Source organism: Scyliorhinus canicula, chromosome 13 (genome assembly GCF_902713615.1).
Source record: "Scyliorhinus canicula chromosome 13, sScyCan1.1, whole genome shotgun sequence".
Lineage (NCBI taxonomy): Eukaryota > Metazoa > Chordata > Chondrichthyes > Carcharhiniformes > Scyliorhinidae > Scyliorhinus > Scyliorhinus canicula.
Genome location: NC_052158.1, coordinates 154,293,326 through 154,310,830, shown reverse-complemented (window position 1 = coordinate 154,310,830; position 17,505 = coordinate 154,293,326). Strand labels below are relative to the sequence as shown.

Genomic DNA, 17,505 nt, shown 5'->3' with positions numbered 1-17,505 from the left:
AGAATTAGCCACACCTCATTAAGGCCAATCAGAAAACAATAACATCATTGATGGTGCTGTGGGTTGTGGCTAGGAAATGGTTAATAGACAGCAGCTTTCAGTGAGCGAGGCGCACCAAGTTTGAAAGTGCAGGTTGCAGAGCCTGCTGTCCGCAGGGAAGCAGCCGATCCACCGAGATTAGGGGGAGAGAATGGAAGCCGGGTGTCACGCTGCACCCTGAGCTGTACCGGAGAACAAGAGCTGTAGCACGCTGACCTGCTTTGCTAAGTATTATTTCACAACCTAAGTTAAATTTCCTGAGTCACTTCACCGGTCTGTCTCCTGTTGCCTTGATTGGTTAAAGTCTCAAATGAACAAAGTTGAATTTGAGTTCAAATAATACCCAGAGCTCCCACAACATACATTGCATTACCCTAATGGGCGGCATGGAAGCACAATGGTTAGCACTGTTGCTTCACAGCACCAGGGTCCCAGGTTCGATTCCTGGCTTGGGTCACTGTCTGTGTGGAGTCTGTACATTTGCCCCGTGTCTGCGTGGGTTTCCTCCGGGTGCTCCGGTTTCCTCCCACAAGTCCTGAAAGACGTGCTGTTGGGTGAATTGGACATTCTGAATTCTCCCTCTGTGTACCCGAACAGGTGCCGGAGTGTGGCGACTAAGGGCTTTTCACAGTAACTTCATTGCAGTTTTAATGTAAGCCTGCTTGTGACAATAAAGATTATAAAAAAGAAATAATCAATTCTTCTCGTTACTTCCTCAAAAAAGTCTATTATGTTAGTAAGAAATGATCGTCCCTGAATAAACCATGCTGACCATCCCGGATCATTCCGTGCCTTTTTAAGTGATAGTTTATTCTGTCTCTCAGAATTGTTTACCGAAGTTTTCCCACTGCTGAAGTTAAACTGCTGGCCAGTAGTTTTCTGGCATTCTTCATAATAATAGTACAGTGTTCGCAAACCTCCAACTCTCTGGTACCTCACCTGTATCTAGTGTGGATTGAAAATGACCCTCAGATCAGCCCACTATTACCTCCCTTTCTTCCTTCAACACCCTGTGATATAACTCATCCGGCTCTGGTGATTTATCCACCTTCATAAATACCGGCTTCTCGAGGACGTCCGCTCCCACAGTACGTATTGGACCTAATATTTCACATTCCCTCGTTTTAGCTGGAATGCCTACATCATCAGCCCCCTTAATGGCGACAGAGACAAAGTATTCATTGAGAACCCTGCTGACATCTTCTGAACCAACTCACTGTTTAGCATGTACAGCGCTGATGGGCCCTACACTTTCCTCAGTTATTCTCTTGCTCTTAATGCACTGGTAAAACACCTTAGGATTTTCTTTGATTTTTACCTGCCGATGTGTTCTCGTATCCTCTCTGCTCTCCTATTGAGATTATTTATGGACCCTGCTTCAATATCGGTTACATTGTGGAAAAGTGTGAGAAGGAAGGAGAAATTTAGGCATAGACTATTTTCTAAATGGGGAAATGCTCAGGAAATCAGAAGCACAAAGGGACTTGGGAGTGCTTGTTCACGATTCTCTTAAGGTCAATGTTAGCATTCATGTCAAGAGTGCTAGAATACAAGACCAGGAATGTACTTCTGAGGCTGTATAAGGATCGTATCTAAGGAAGAAAGTGCTGGCCTTGGAAAGGGTCCAGAGGAGGTTCACAAGAATGATCCCAGAATGAAAAGCTTGTTGTATGAGGAATGGTTGAGGACTCTGGGTCTGTACTCGTTGGAGTTTAGAAGGATGAGGGGGGATCTTATTGAAACTTACAGGATACTGCGAGGCCTGGATAGAGTGGATGTTGAGAGGATGTTTCCACTTGTCGGAAAAACTAGAAGCAGAGAACACAATCTCAGACAAAAGGGACGGTCCTTTAAAGCAGAGATGAGGAAGAATTTCTTCAGTCAGAGGGTGGTGAATCTGTGGAACTCTTTGGCACAGAAGGCTGTGGAGGCCAAACCACTGAGTGTCTTTAAGACAGAGATAGATAGGTTCATGATAAATAAGGGAAGAAGGCAGGAGAATGGGGATGAGAAAAATATCAGCCATGATTGATGAAGGAGCAGATTCGATGGGCCGAGTGGCCTAATTCTGCTCCTATGTCGTATGGACTTATGAAGAAAGCCTGAGATTTCTATAGCACTGTTCATGCTCTCAGGAGATCCCAAAGTTCTAAAGCCATCAGGTTATCTTTTGAAGAGGAGCTATTATTGTAAATGAGGAATTCTCCATTCTGGCTGGTCTCTCTTATTATTATAGTGTTTTAATAAGTATCTTCCTGTTTCATTATGTGTACGGATGTCTTTAACAAAAGTGTGCATGCATGTGTGCCATTGCAGGGAGCGAGGGTTTTCAGTTTTGCCACGACAAACTTATTGTTAGTTGTGTTGAGCTGCTGCTGGTGTCTGAAGCTGAGCTGTGTTATACCCTCAGTATTTGCTGGAGTAAAGAAGGTTTAACTTCCACAATGCATTTGACTGCCTTTCTTGTGGTTTGAGTTGCCACGTCTGTCTGGCGATGAGGATTAAATAGGACAAGAAAAAAATGTGAGGTGACGCAAAGTTTGTACAGTGAGTAGCCAGTTTGCAACGTGGTTGGTGGCAATGGCTATGTTTGGCACTTGTTAACGAGTTTGTGGAGGGGCTCGAGGACTGGACTGGAGTATGAGGGAAGGTTGGGGCATTTTTCTCCTGGTGAATGAAATTGCAGGTGAAGGGCGAAAGCACTCAATTCTCCTGACTGTATGTGGAACAAAGACTTACAAGCTAATGAGGAATTTAGCAACACCATGGAAACCAGGGGACATTTCATTTGCAGACTTAGTTGTACCCGTTCATGATCATCGCCAACCGTGGAGAGTTAACGTCTCGAATTCGGATCACCCTCCTGCATAAAAATGTAAATTGTTTGAAGATGATTTTAAACTGTAAGAGAAAAGGTGGGATGCTGGCGAAAGATACAATTCAGTTTCTGCCGGATGATGACCCATCCGCCGCGTATTTCCAGCATTTTATTTTTGACAAATTGTCGGGAGTTGCAGATCGGACCCCTGCCTGAAGCTGACACGGTTTGAAACGGGCGGGGTGGCTGCGCTTTGGTGAAAGAGTCATCCAGACTCCGAGCGTCCACCCTCTTCTCTCTCCACAGGCGCTGTCAGACCTGCTGAGATTGTCCAGCATTCTTTGTTTCAGATTCCAGCATCCGCAGTGATTTGCTTTTATTTTTACTCTTTGGCCCGTCCGACTTTCCGTCTCTCTCCTCCTTTACCAATATGGCGGCGGCGTGCGGGGCCAATGAGGGAGGGGGGGCAGATAACCAAGATGGCGGAGGGACCGGGGTCAAGAGGCGGGGCCGGAGTCAGGAGGCGGTTCCGGGGCCATCCTCCCCAAGATGGCGGAGGGGCCGGGACGAAGGGGCGGGGCCAAGGCGTGGCCGGGGTCAGGAGGCGGGGCCGGGGTCAGGAGGCGGGGCCAGGGCCATCCTCCCCAAGATGGCGGCGAAGCAGCGAGCGGGTCGGAGAGCGGCCCGCGAGGCTGGTGCTGAGGCGGAGGCCGAGCAGGTGCTGCCGCTCCAGGCCGTGGTGGTGGCCGACAGCTTCAACAGGAGGTTCTTCCCCATCACTAAGGACCAGCCGCGGGTGAGGGGAGCCGGGCTCAGGCCGGGCGGGTGTCTCCGCTCCCATTCCCATGTGGCAGCGCCTGCGGGTCCCTCACCCCGTAACCCCCTCACCCCGTCACCCCGTCAACCCCTCACCCCGTCAACCCCTCACCCCGTCAACCCCTCACCCCGTCAACCCCTCACCCAGTAACCCCACACCTCCTCACCCCATAACCCCCTCACCCCGTCAACCCCCTCCTCACCCCTAACCCCCTCACCCCGTCAACCCCTCACCCCGCAGCCCTAACCCCTCACCCCTCACCCCTAACCCCTCACCCCTAACCCCTCAACCCCCCCCGTCACCCCTCACCCCGCAGCCCTAACCCCTCACCCCGTAACCCCCTCACCCCGTCAACCCCTCACCCAGTAACCCCCTCACCCCGTAACCCCGTCAACCCCTCACCTCGTCAACCCCTCACCCCGTCACCCCGTAACCCCGTAACCCCCCCACCCCGTAACACCCCGTCACCCCGTAACCCCCCCTCACCCCGTAACCCCCCTCACCCCTAACCCCCCTCACCCCGTACCCCCCTCACCCCGTAACCCCCTCACCCCGTACCCCCCTCACCCCGTAACCCCCCTCACCCCGTAACCCCCCTCACCCCGTAACCCCCCTCACCCCGTAACCCCCCTCACCCCGTAACCCCCCTCACCCCGTAACCCCCCTCACCCCGTAACCCCCTCACCCCGTAACCCCCCTCACCCGTAACCCCCCTCACCCCGTAACCCCCCTACCCCGTAACCCCCCTACCCCGTAACCCCCCTACCCCGTAACCCCCCTACACCCGTAACCCCCTCACCCCGTAACCCCCTCACCCCGTAACCCCCTCAACCCGTAACCCCCCTCACCCTGTAACCCCCCTCACCCCGTAACCCCCCTCACCCCGTAACCCCCCTACCCCGTAACCCCCTCACCCCTTAACCCCCTCACCCCGTAACCCCCTCAACCCGTAACCCCCTCAACCCGTAACCCCCCTCACCCCGTAACCCCCCTCACCCCCTCACCCCGTAACCCCGTCAACCCCGTAACCCCCTCACCCCGTAACCCCCCTCACCCCGTAACCCCCTCACCCCGTAACCCCTCACCCCGTAACCCCCTCACCCCGTAACCCCCTCACCCCGTAACCCCCTCACCCCGTAACCCCCTCACCCCGTAACCCCCTCACCCCGTAACCCCCTCACCCCGTAACCCCCTCACCCCGTAACCCCCTCACCCCGTAACCCCCTCACCCCGTCACACCCCTCACCCCGTCACACCCCTCACCCCCGTAACCCCCTCACCCCGTAACCCCCTCATCCCGTAACCCCCCCCCCTCGCCCTCCCTACCCCCTCGCCCTCCCTACCCCCTCGCCCTCCTCCCCTACCCCCGCCCTCCCTACCCCCCTCGCCCTCCCTACCCCCCTCGCCCTCCCTACCCCCTCGCCCTCCCTACCCCCTCGCCCTCCCTACCCCCTCCCCTCCCTACCCCCTCGCCCTCCCTACCCCCTCGCCCTCCCTACCCCCTCGCCCTCCCTACCCCCCCCTCGCCCTCCCTACCCCCTCGCCCTCCACCCCCTCGCCCTCCCTACCCCCCCCCTCCCTACCCCCTCGCCCTCCCTACCCCCTCGCCCTCCCTACCCCCTCGCCCTCCCTACCCCCTCGCCCTCCCTACCCCTCACGCCCTCCCTACCCCTCACGCCCTCCCTACCCCTCCTCCCTCCCTACCCCCTCGCCCTCCCTACCCCCTCGCCCTCCCCTACCCCCTCGCCCTCCCTACCCCCTCGCCCTCCCTACCCCCTCGCCCTCCCTACCCCCTCGCCCTCCCTACCCCCTCGCCCTCCCTACCCCCTCGCCCTCCCTACCCCCTCGCCCTCCCTACCCCCTCTCGCCCTCCCTACCCCCTCGCCCTCCCTACCCCTCACGCCCTCCCTACCCCCCCCTCCTCCCTACCCCCTCGCCCTCCCTACCCCCCCTCGCCCTCCCTACCCCCCCCTCCCTACCTCCCTCCCCCTCGCCCTCCCTACCCCCTCGCCCTCCCTACCCCCTCGCCCTCCCTACCCCCTCGCCCTCCCTACCCCCCTCGCCCTCCCTACCCCTCTCGCCCTCCCTACCCCTCACGCCCTCCCTACCCCTCACGCCCTCCCTACCCCTCACGCCCTCCCTACCCCCTCGCCCTCCCTACCCCCTCGCCCTCCCTACCCCCTCGCCCTCCCTACCCCCTCGCCCTCCCTACCCCCTCGCCCTCCCTACCCCCTCGCCCTCCCTACCCCCTCGCCCTCCCTACCCCCTCGCCCTCCCTACCCCCTCGCCCTCCCTACCCCCTCGCCCTCCCCACCCCCTCGCCCTCCCTACCCCCTCGCCCTCCCTACCCCCTCGCCCTCCCTACCCCCTCGCCCTCCCTACCCCCTCGCCCTCCCTACCCCCTCGCCCTCCCTCCCCCCTCGCCCTCCCTACCCCCTCGCCCTCCCTACCCCCTCGCCCTCCCTACCCCCTCGCCCTCCCTACCCCCTCGCCCTCCCTACCCCCTCGCCCTCCCTACCCCCCTCGCCCTCCCTACCCCCTCGCCCTCCCTACCCCCTCGCCCTCCCTACCCCTCACGCCCTCCCTACCCCCTCGCCCTCCCTACCCCTCTCCCTACCCCTCGACCCCCTACCCCCTCGCCCTCCCTACCCCCCTCGCCCTCCCTACCCCCTCGCCCTCCCTACCCCCTCGCCCTCCCTACCCCCTCGCCCTCCCTACCCCTCACGCCCTCCCTACCCCCTCGCCCTCCCTACCCCCCCCACCCCATCAACCCCGATGCCACCCTCACCCCCTACCCCACTCCTAACCCCCACCTGAAACCCCTTCACCCCCTACCTCACCCTCACCCCCCTCACCCTCCCCCACCCTACTCTCACCCCCTCCCCCCCACCCTTCCCTCATCCCCCCCCACCCTACCCTCACCCCTCCCTCACTCCCTAAACCCCATCACCCCCCACCCTTACCCCATATCCCCCAACACCCATATCCCCCATCACCCTCTCCCACCCTTACCCCCTACCTATCCCTCCCTCTGGATACTCCGCTCGAAAACCCTAACCTGCTGCTTCCCCTGGGTGCCCCCCCAGCTGCCCTAAGTCTCGCCACTGCCCTGGGTGCCCCTCTGTCCTGCCCTGGGTGCCCCTCCATCCTGCCCTGGGTGCCCACCCCCCTTGTTGCCCTAAGCGCTGCCCGGGCGACCCTTCCCCCGCCTTCTCCTGCTGCCCTAGGCGCACCCAGACCCCCTCCATCCATGGAACATCAGCCAGACTTTTCCTTCCAATGCTGTCTGATCAAAAGACCAAAAGGTGTGGCACAGGCCGGTTTATCTCAGTGGGCTAGGCAGCTGGTTTGTGATGCAGAACAATGCCAGCAGCGCGGATTCAATTCCTGTACCGTACTCCCTGAACAGGCGCCGGAATATGGCGACTGGGGGCTTTTCACAGTAACTTCATACTTGTGACAATAAAAGATTATTATTATTGGTTGCGGAAGAATTGGATTATGAAGGCCCCTGAAGCTGTATTTTTATACCATTTTTAATGTGAAGTGTCACAGGAATTGTTTGTCAGAGAAAATGTGCCCTGAGGCGCATGAGAAATTAGGACAGCATACCAAATACTGAGTCAAAGTGCTAGGTTTGAAATAGGTAGGAACCAGAGCTAATAGCGTGAAAGGGTATGTGGAACAGAGTGAGGAACCTCTATATCCTGGAGCCAGTTCTGTTTAATGCTACCTTCTCCTTTTCTGAAGGCACCAGCTTCTTTCTGGGGTCGGGTTGCTGCTTTGCCCACAGTACCTCTGAGCGTAGTGGCCGGATGTTGTGAGGACAATCAAAGTACAATGCAATCCTCATCCCCAAAATCCATGCACTCCGACTTGCAACAAGGGTCACGGTATCAGCCACGGAGGATGCCCAGTTGATTTACTACTCTAATGCGGGGCACCTGCAAGTCTGAATTGTACTCCACCACTGCCACTCTGGTCAAACGTGGCCAAGTTTAGCACAGACCGGTTTAGCACCTGGATCCTCTTTGCTCTGTGAAGCCCAGTTGCTCCCTGGGTGCTCTCACTGAACCCTGGGGAAGTGGGGCCTTGTTTATTGTAACCAGTGTGCATGCAGGGCAGATCTGATGTTTGAGCTGATTAAGGTTTGCCTGTTGGCCAATGTTCACACGTGTGTCTTTCTGTTCTGCTGCAGGCCCTGCTCCCTCTTGCAAATGTGGCAATGATTGACTACAGCCTGGAGTTCCTCACTGCAACGGGTGTCCAGGAAACCTACGTCTTCTGCTGTTGGATGGCCCAGAAAATCAAGGAGCACATTCAGTAATGAGGAGTTCTAAAATTTGTTACTGCTGCTTTACACACTGAACTACAGCATACAGGAAATTGAACATCTGTAATCATAAGATAACACAATCTTACAGCACAGATGGAGGCACTTGTGTCTGAGTATTTGAAAGACATATTCAAATACTTCTTTTCCCCTGGTTTTTCCCCATTGTCTGCAAGGATTTCCTTTACAAGTACTGATATGTGGTGAGAGGGTGACATAGTGTAATAGAACATAGAACACTACAGCGCAGTACGGGCCCTTCGGCCCTCGATGTTGCGCCGACCTGTGAAACCATCTGAAGCCTATCTGACCTACACTATTCCATTTTCATCCATATGTCTATCCAGTGACCACTTAAATGCCCTTAAAGTTGGCGAGTCTACTACTGTTGCAGGCAGGGCGTTCCACACCCCTACTACTCTCTGAGTAAAGAAACTGCCTCTGATATCTGTCCTATATCTATCACCCCTCAATTTAAAGCTATGTCCCCTCGTGTTGGTCATCACCACCCGAGGAAAAAGACTCTCACTGTCCACCCTATCTAACCCTTATGTGCCCGAACAGGACATCCAGAGGCGTGGTTAATGTTCTGGAGGCACAGGTTCAAATCCCACCATTGGAGCATGCAAATTCAATTAATAAAACCTGGTTATAATAAATATAACAAATAAAATTGAAGGTTCGTTCCAGTAATAGTGACCGGAAGGCTATCTTTGATTGTTGTAAAAACACCCTGATTTCACTACGGGAAGGAAATCTGTTTCCCATGTCTGGCCTATACATGACTCCAGATCCACAGTAACATGGTTGAGTGTTAGCTGCTCTCTGCAATGGCTGGCACTCAGTTCAGAGCAATAAGGGGTGGGCAGCAAATGCTGGCCTTGCCAGTTACACGCACATCCCATGGAATAACTTTTTAAAATCCCTTTTTAAAGGGATGATGGTTCAATTGAATCTTCCAGCGGCCTTTCAGGCAGCACAGTCCAAATCATAACTAGCTGCGTGAAAACATTCTCCTCGTCTCCCTTTGACCCTGATATCACCAATGATAGATGACCTATTCTAATTTTCCACATCAGGTTCATTCAGTGTATTCACGCCAAGCCACTTTCTATTTATATAAAAAAAACAAGATATATCTCCGTAACATAGGGCGGCACTATCGTGGTTAGCATTGCTACCTCACAGCGCCAGGGTTCGATTCTGACCTTGGGTGAATCACTGTTTGGAGTTTTCACTTTCTCCCCGTATCTGCGTGGGTTTCCTCCCACAGTCCAAAGATATCCAGGTTAGGTGGATTGGCCATGCTAAATTACCGCTTAGTATCAAAAGACGTGCAGATTATGTGGGGATCTGGGGATAGGGTGGGGGGAGTGAGTCTAAGAGGGTTGGTGTTGACCCGATGGGCCGAATTGCCTCCTGCACTGTAGGGATTCCATGGAATATGCAATGCTCTTGTGTGTTTACATTAATTTATCACCTCCGATTGCTCCCATCCCCAGTGACAAACATAGACCTATTCTGTTGTTGTATGTGCTTTCACCAGAATCTTCTGGTGTGAAAATTCTCGATTGTCCTGCAAGATTCCACAAATAGCTATGGAATACATGACCAGATAATGTATTTTGAGTTTGTTCGATGCATACATTAATAGTACAGAGTCAAGAGTGACCATTAGATATGTTCTCCTTTTCAACTTCAAGGCCCTGCTCCAAGGTTTCTGAATAAAGTAATTTCTTGTGGTTTCACAATAGCAATTCCTTGGCTGTGAAATAATTTGGGATTTCCTGAGGTCAAGATATTCTCTATTTAATGGCCCCTCTTTAAAAGACATTTAACGCAAGTATTAAAATGGAGATTCTATTTCTGAAAACATCCAGTTGCAAGTTCTGCTCCTGTGCTGCATGGGGTATTTATTGTCTGGGAAGCTCAGGGCAGTGGGGGGGGGGGGGGGGGGGGAGGACATACAAAAATTGCTGATCAAAATTTTGGAGGCAACAATCCATTTATAAAATAATAGCCGTTATCCGCTTGCGTGTGTAGCTGAAACCAAATATAGTACTCAGTAACATTCCCTTTAGGTTTTCATTCAAGCTCACGGGTGACGTTTTCAAGTGCATGGGCCCTTTAAATCTCTTTTGCGCGGCCCTGCACACACGATAATTTTAAAAGGACCAACCTGTGCATGGCCTGCTTGCGGATTTTGGGGTGTGGCACGGTCGCACAGCTTCCAGGGGACCCCCATCAACAAGAGATGATTAAAGTGTGACACATTTATATCCAACGGTACAATTGTGGATTCGGGCACTTATAATGGGGAGAAAGGTTGATCAGCAAGTAGCAACAGATGAAAGATTTTATTCAAACAGGTAGCACGGTAGCATTGTGGATAGCACAATTGCTTCACAGCTCCAGGGTCCCAGGTTCGATTCCGGCTTGGGTCACTGTCTGTGCGGAGTCTGCACATCCTCCCCATGTGTGCGTGGGTTTCCTCCGGGTGCTCCGGTTTCCTCCCACAGTCCAAAGATGTGCAGGTTAGGTGGATTGGCCATGCTAAATTGCCCTTAGTGTCCAAAATTGCCCTTAGTATTGGGTGGGGTTACTGGGTTATGGGGATAGGGTGGAGGTGTTGACCTCGGGTAGGTTGCTCTCTCCAAGAGCCGGTGCAGACTCGATGGGCCGAGTGGCCTCCTTCTGCACTGTAAATTATGATAATCTGGAGGCGCTCATAAAATGTCCGATTGGAAAAAAAAAAACACATTCTGGTCTAACCCCAGTTTATAAATTCCATATTTTCATGGCCTGTTGTGTATTCCTCAGGAAATCAAAGTGGAGTCGGCCCACGTCGCCAAACACCATCCACGTAATGAGTTCTGAGTCCTACCGATCGTTGGGAGATGTCTTGAGAGACGTGGATGCAAAGTCACTTCTCCGCTCGGACTTCGTACTAATATATGGAGATATTGTGTCCAACATTAACCTGTCCAAGGCATTGGAAGAGCACAAGTGAGTGGTGCATTTGGTGTGGGTCTTGTTAATTGGTATTATTGGGTACTGGCCACCCAGTTATATCAGTCATTGACTGTTATTGGATAATCTATTCAAGATGCATTATTTTTCAGATGTGTCCTGCAGCGGCCTCTCTCCATTGCTCTTTATAGAAATTTCTCCCATCTTTCCCCAAGCTGAGGGGTCAGTTACCAGGGGGGCATAGATTAAAGGTGGTTGGTCAAAGGATCAGAGGGGACTTGAGGAAAATACATTTTGCTTCGGGATTCAGCGGGATTGGGACAGGCTGAGTGAGTGGGCATACGCATGGCAGATGCAGTATACGGATAAATGTGAGGTTATCCACTTTGGTAGCAAAAATAGGAAGGCAGATTATTATTTGAATGGGTGTAAATTGAGAGAGGTGGATACTCAGCGAGACCTTGTGTCATCATGCATTGTGGATAGCACAATTGCTTCACAGCTCCAGGGTCCCAGGTTCGATTCCGGCTTAGGTCACTGTCTGTGCGGAGTCTGCACATTCTCCCCGTGTGTGCGTGAGTTGCCTCCGGGTGCTCCGGTTTCCTCCCACAGTCCAAAGATGTGCAGGTTAGGTGGATTGGCCATGATAAATTGCCCTTAGTGTCCAAAATTGACCTTAGTGTTGGGTGGGGTTACTGGGTTATGGGGATAGGGTGGAGATGTTGACCTTGGGTAGAGTGCTCTGTCCAAGAGCCGGTGCAGACTCGATGGGCCGAATGACCTCCTTCTGCACTGTAAATTCTATGATAATCAGTTGCTGAAAGTAAGCGCGTAGGTACAGCAGGTAGTAAAGAAGGCAAAGCGAGAGAATTTGAGTACAGGAATACAATTGTATAGGGTATTGGTGAGGCCACACCTGCAGTTTTGGTGTCCTTATCTGAGGAAGGATGTTCTTACTATGGAGGGAATGCAGCGAAGGTTTATCAGGCTGATTCCTGGGATGGCGGGACTGTCATCTGAGGAGAGACGAAATCAGTTAAGATTATATTAATTAGAATTTGGAAGAGTGAGGGGGGAAATCTCATAGAAACTTATAAAATTATTCAGGGTAGATTCAGAAAGAACGTTCCCGATGGTGGGGGTGGAGCCCGGAATTAGTTTGAGGATCTTTTAGGACTGAGGTGAGGAGAATTTCTTCACCCACAGAGGGGTGAATTTGTGGAATTCACTACCACAAATAGTAGTTGAGGAGAAAACGTCGTGGAATTTCAAAAAGGAATTAGCTATAGCTCTTGGGCTAAAGGGATACGGGTATTGAACTAGATGATCAGTCATGACCGTTGTCATTAAAGAAAACCCACTGTGTACTGGTCAGAAATAGAGTGACAGTGATATCCTGTGATAGTTTAGTAAATGTCAACTCTGTACGTTGCCAAACGTATATGGAACAGGGAATTAGAATGAGCGGAAAGTTGTTGAAATATTCCATTGAGAAAAGGTGATGGCAGCTGGCATGCACTTCATAGCTGCTGCAGTGACTGGCTTCTGCTGTGTGAATTAGCTGCACTGTGTGGCTGGGTTGTGGGCACTTTTGAGCTGGTCTGCTTGCTGAGATAAGGCTATGTTTAACTTGGCCTGCCCGTTTAAAACAACAGCTCGGGTATTTCCCACAAGGAAAGGGTTCAAGTAGACGAGCCTCAAGGTCAATTTGAAGCTAATTGCTGAGGGAATTTTCTGCAGGTTGGTGGTTGCTGTTGGAGCTCCCCACTTTGGGAAGAGGCCAGAAACTGGAAAGTTATTGCCGACACAAGACATTTAAATGAAATGAAAATCGCTTATTGTCACGAGTAGGCTTCAGTGAAGTTACTGTGAAAAGCCCCTAGTCGCCACATTCCGGCGCCTGTTCGGGGAGGCTGTCACGGGAATTGAACCGTGCTGCTGGCCTGCTTGGTCTGCTTTAAAAGCCAGCGATTTAGCCCAGTGTGCTAAACCAGCCCCAACATTTAGTTCCTGGTGCCAACCTTTCTTAGTTGCAGCAATTTTTGCAAAGGACGGCATCGATGCAGCCTCTTGAATGTCAGTAACACCCAGTGTTGGCAACGCTCCTCGTGTCTGATACTGTAACGTTGTCACTGCCACTTTGTCATGGTTCAGGATCTTTGATTTCCCCCCCCCCCCCCCCCCCATAATAAAAATTTCAAAATGAGCTACATTTAAATATTGGGAGTTTAAAACAAAGTGTAGAATGAGAGAAAAGTTATGCTGCAGAAAGAGACCATTTTAATCCCACTTACTGCGGCCTTGCAGGTAGCAGATGCAAATACCTTTCAAATGAGTTGAGCATCTCAGCCTCAACCACCAACTTCTATTCGCGTTAAGTTAATTGTAGAATAATAACAAAGTTTATTACACACATTGAAATTATCTCCCTAAAAGATTCCAAGTGGTATTTAATTCGACAGCGCATCTCAAGTAACTCATGTACCTCACGCCCATTGTGTTGGGATGTTTCTGGTCCTAGGTTGGGTTATCTGACCGAGGCCCCTCTCCCAGGCTCCTCCTCATTATGAGTGGGGGAAACTGAGTGAAACACACCATTGGTCAGGTTTTTAAACAGAAAAGTGCCAGGGCAGGCTTTGGTTGACCGAAGTTTAGAACAAAGGAGAGTAGTGAAGTTACAAAACCAAACCATGAAAGATCTCTCGAGACACGCATGTTGGATTGTCCGAGTATCCAGTTCAGAGGTTACTAGGACAACCTATTGTTACTGTCCTGAGTTATACTATCTTATTTGGCATAGATCCTTAGCACAAAGGAAACCATTCGTCCTATTGGGGCAGCAGGGTAGTACAAGTGGATTGCACTGTGGCTTCACAGCACCAGGATCCCAGTTCAATTCCCTGCTGGGTCACTGTTTGTGCGGAGTCTGCACGTTCTCCCCGTGTCTGCGTGAGTTTCCTCTGGGTGCTCTAGTTTCCTCCCACAGTCCGAAGACGTGCAGGTTAGGTGGATTGGCCATGATAAATTGCCCTTAGTGACCAAAAAGGTTAGGAGGGGTTATTGGGTTACGGGGATAGGGTAGGATATAGATATAGATATAGAACAGTACAGCACAGAACAGGCCCTTCGGCCCTCGATGTTGTGCCGAGCAATGATCACCCTACTCAAACCCACGTATCCACCCTATACCCGTAACCCAACAACCCCCCCCTTAACCTTACTTTTTAGGACACTACGGGCAATTTAGCATGGCCGATCCACCTAACCCGCACATCTTTGGACTGTGGGAGGAAACCGGAGCACCCGGAGGAAACCCACGCACACACGGGGAGGACGTGCAGACTCCACACAGACAGTGACCCAGCCGGGAATCGAACCTGGGACCCTGGAGCTGTGAAGCATTTATGCTAACCACCATGCTACCGTGCTGCCCATAGAGTGAGGGCTTAAGTGGGTCGGTGTAGACTCGATGGGCCAAATGGCCTCTTTCTGCACTGTATGTTCTATTGTGTCTCTTCAATTCAGTCCGTCGCCCAAACAATTTTCCCATAAGCCTACAACTTCCTCATTTTTAAATTCTCTGTTGCCTTTTGAAATTTTCAACATGATCTTGCTTCTATCCCCCTTTCAGATAGTTTATTCCGGATATTAACAACCCTTGTGTGAAGGTGGCCAGCGGGAAAGAAAGTCTCCTGATTCAGCCACCAATTTTGCATTTGTCCATGGAAACAGTTTCTCCCTCCTTGCCCCATTGCAATCCCATAAAATGTTAAATAGGTCCAGTTACCCCACCCCCTAATTTTCTCTGCTCTTGGAGAACCACATCAGCTTCTTCAGGGGCAGCACGGTAGCATGGTGGTTAGCATAAATGCTTCACAGCTCCAGGGTCCCAGGTTCGATTCCCGGCTGGGTCACTGTCTGTGTGGGTTTCCTCCGGGTGCTCCGGTTTCCTCCCACAGTCCAAAGATGTGCGGGTTAGGTGGATTGGCCATGCTAAATTGCCCGTAGTGTCCTAATAAAAGTAAGGTTAAGGGGGGGTTGTTGGGTTACGGGTATAGGGTGGATACATGGGTTTGAGTAGGGTGATCATGGCTCGGCACAACATTGAGGGCCGATGGGCCTGTTCTGTGCTGTGCTGTACTGTTCTATGTTCTTCAGTCTTTCTATGTTTCGCAACCATGGTATCATCCTGGTGAAACTCCTCCATACCATCTCCAAAGCCTGGACATCTTTGCTCAAGTGTAGTGCTTCAAATTGCGCACAATACCCCAGCTGAGGCCTAACCAGTTGAGGGGTAGCACAGTAGTTCGCAATGCTGCATCACAGCGCCAGGGTCCCAGGTTCGATTCCCGGCTTGGGTCACTGTCTGTGCGGGGTCTGCACGTTCTCCCTGTGTCTGTGTGGGTTTTCTCCAGGTGCTCCGGTTTCCTTCCACAAGCCCCGAAAGACAATCTGTTTGGTAATTTGGACATTCTGAATTCCCCCTCTGTGTACCCGAACAGGCGCCAGACGGACTTTTCACAGTAACTTCAGTACAGTGTTTTTGTAAGCCTACTTATGACGATAAAGATTATTATTATTATGATTATTATTATTAACCACTGATTTGAAAATGTCTTGTTTTTGTATTCAGTGCCTCTATTTACAAATCCAAGGATCCCATAGGCTTCCTTCGTAGCTTAATCAACTTGCTGTCACCTTCAAAGATTTGTGGCTAGGTAGCTCGTGATCCCTTTGTTCTTGCACCCATCAAAATGGTCGGACTGGACACTCGGACAATCCAGCGTGTGCGCCTCTAGAGATCTTTCATGGTTTTGTTTTGTAACTTCGCTATCCTCCTCCATTCTAAAACTCAGAGTCTACCAAAAACCTGCCCTGGCACCTTCTGTTTACAAAGCTGACTAAGGGTGTGTTTTAGTCAGTTTCCCTCATTCATAAGGGGGTGGAGCCTGGGAGAGGGGCCTATGTCAGATTATATTGTCCCTCTCCGTGTTGCTGCTCTCTAATTGTGTCACATCGCCCCATTAAATTGCATCTGCCACCTGTTTGCCCATTTCACCATCATGCTTACTATTTCCTACTTTGCCAAGTTTTGTGAAACTGCACTTCTTTTAACTAAGTTCAGTCACAAGAAAAATAAGGGTACTTGTAGTAACCCCTGAGGGATCCTGCTGCATACTTTCATCCAGTCCGAAAATCATTGGTTCACTGCTACCCTCTAACTCCTCTCATTTAGCCTTCAATGCGGAGAAGTGTGAGGTGGTGCATTTTGGTAAGAACGTGGAGAGACAATTAAAAATTCTGCAGGAGCAGAGGGACCTGGGTGAATAGGTGCAGAGATCATTGAAGGTGACCGGACAGGTGGAGAGCGCAGTTAATAAAGCAAATGAAATTCTGGTCTTTATTAATAGGGGCATAGAGCACAAGAACAAGGAAGTTTCGCTGAACTTATACAAGACATTAGTTAGACCTCAGCTGAGATATTGTGTACCGTTCTGTGCACCACACTATAGGCAGGATATGAACACATTGGTGAGAGAGTGAAGATGAGGTTCACAAGAATGGTTCCAGGAATGAAAGACTTCAGATATGAGGATAGATTGGAGAGGTGGGGACTGTTCTCTTTCGAGAGAAGAAGACTAAGAGGAGATTTGATAGAAATGTTCAAAATCATGAAGGGCTGGACCAGAGGGGCTAGATGGGGAGAAACTGTTCCTGCTCATCAAAGTATCAAGACTGAGAGGGCACAATTTTAAAGTGCTTTGTCAAAGAAGAAAATGTGATGTGAAAAAACACTTGTCCACACAGCGAGTGGTTGGGGTCTGGAATGCATGGCCTGGGAGTGTGGTGGAGCCAGGTTCAATCCAGGCATTCGAGAGGGCATTAGATGATTATTTGAACAGAAACAATGTGCAGGAGTACAGGGGTGGGGGAAAGGCATCTGCTTTACTGCCTTCCTCAACTTTCTTTGCCACTTGTACACTCATGAATATCACAAATGTAAGACCTTTAGGCCACTGATTACCATGTTTACACCTGAGAAATAAACTAAGACAGGCTTGGATTTGTAACATTCTTGTTAAGTCTGATATCCCAACCCCATGGAAGTGGAATTCATGGGAATGTCAAACCATTCTTGTAGCTCTTTATCACCTGCTGTTCCTTGCGTCTCATGTTTTGTAGGGCACGGCGGAAGATAGAGAAGAATGTGTCTGTCATGACGATGATTTTTAAAGAGTCTTCGCCGGGTCACAGGACGAGGTGTCAAGAGGACGACGTTATCGCAGCCATCGACAGCAAAACAAGCCGAGTGCTGCACTATCAGAAAACTCATGAACTGAAGAAATTCCGATTTCCCATGGTGCGTTTCATTGTACTGGAATAACTGAATTGGTCCCTTCTCGCTGGAATATTACTGTATGTACCTCAGTCCCCACAGCCTGTCGTGAGCACAGTTTTCTCGAGATGTACTGGATGATATAACTTCCAAAGCTGCCCAGTATCTCAACCTTCCGACTGCATGGAAAA

At 51.2% G+C, this 17,505-nt stretch overlaps 1 protein-coding gene across 2 annotated transcripts in view; it reads left to right on the top strand.

Annotated features, from left to right (window-relative positions):
• Positions 1-3,485: 3,485 nt before the first annotated feature.
• The window catches only part of eif2b5 (eukaryotic translation initiation factor 2B, subunit 5 epsilon), a 58,361-nt gene continuing 44,341 nt past the window's right edge, over positions 3,486-17,505 (top strand). Inside the window, exons 1-4 of one of the 2 annotated variants that reach the window (XM_038816006.1) lie at positions 3,486-3,653; positions 7,873-7,997; positions 10,828-11,013; positions 17,161-17,338. In XM_038816006.1, coding sequence (XP_038671934.1) covers positions 3,507-3,653; positions 7,873-7,997; positions 10,828-11,013; positions 17,161-17,338 — 636 coding nt within the window. In that variant the 5' untranslated portion in view covers positions 3,486-3,506. Of the gene's footprint in view, positions 3,654-6,725; positions 6,980-7,872; positions 7,998-10,827; positions 11,014-17,160; positions 17,339-17,505 lie in introns of those variants that run through there. The other variant, XM_038816007.1, reaches the window with a different exon arrangement.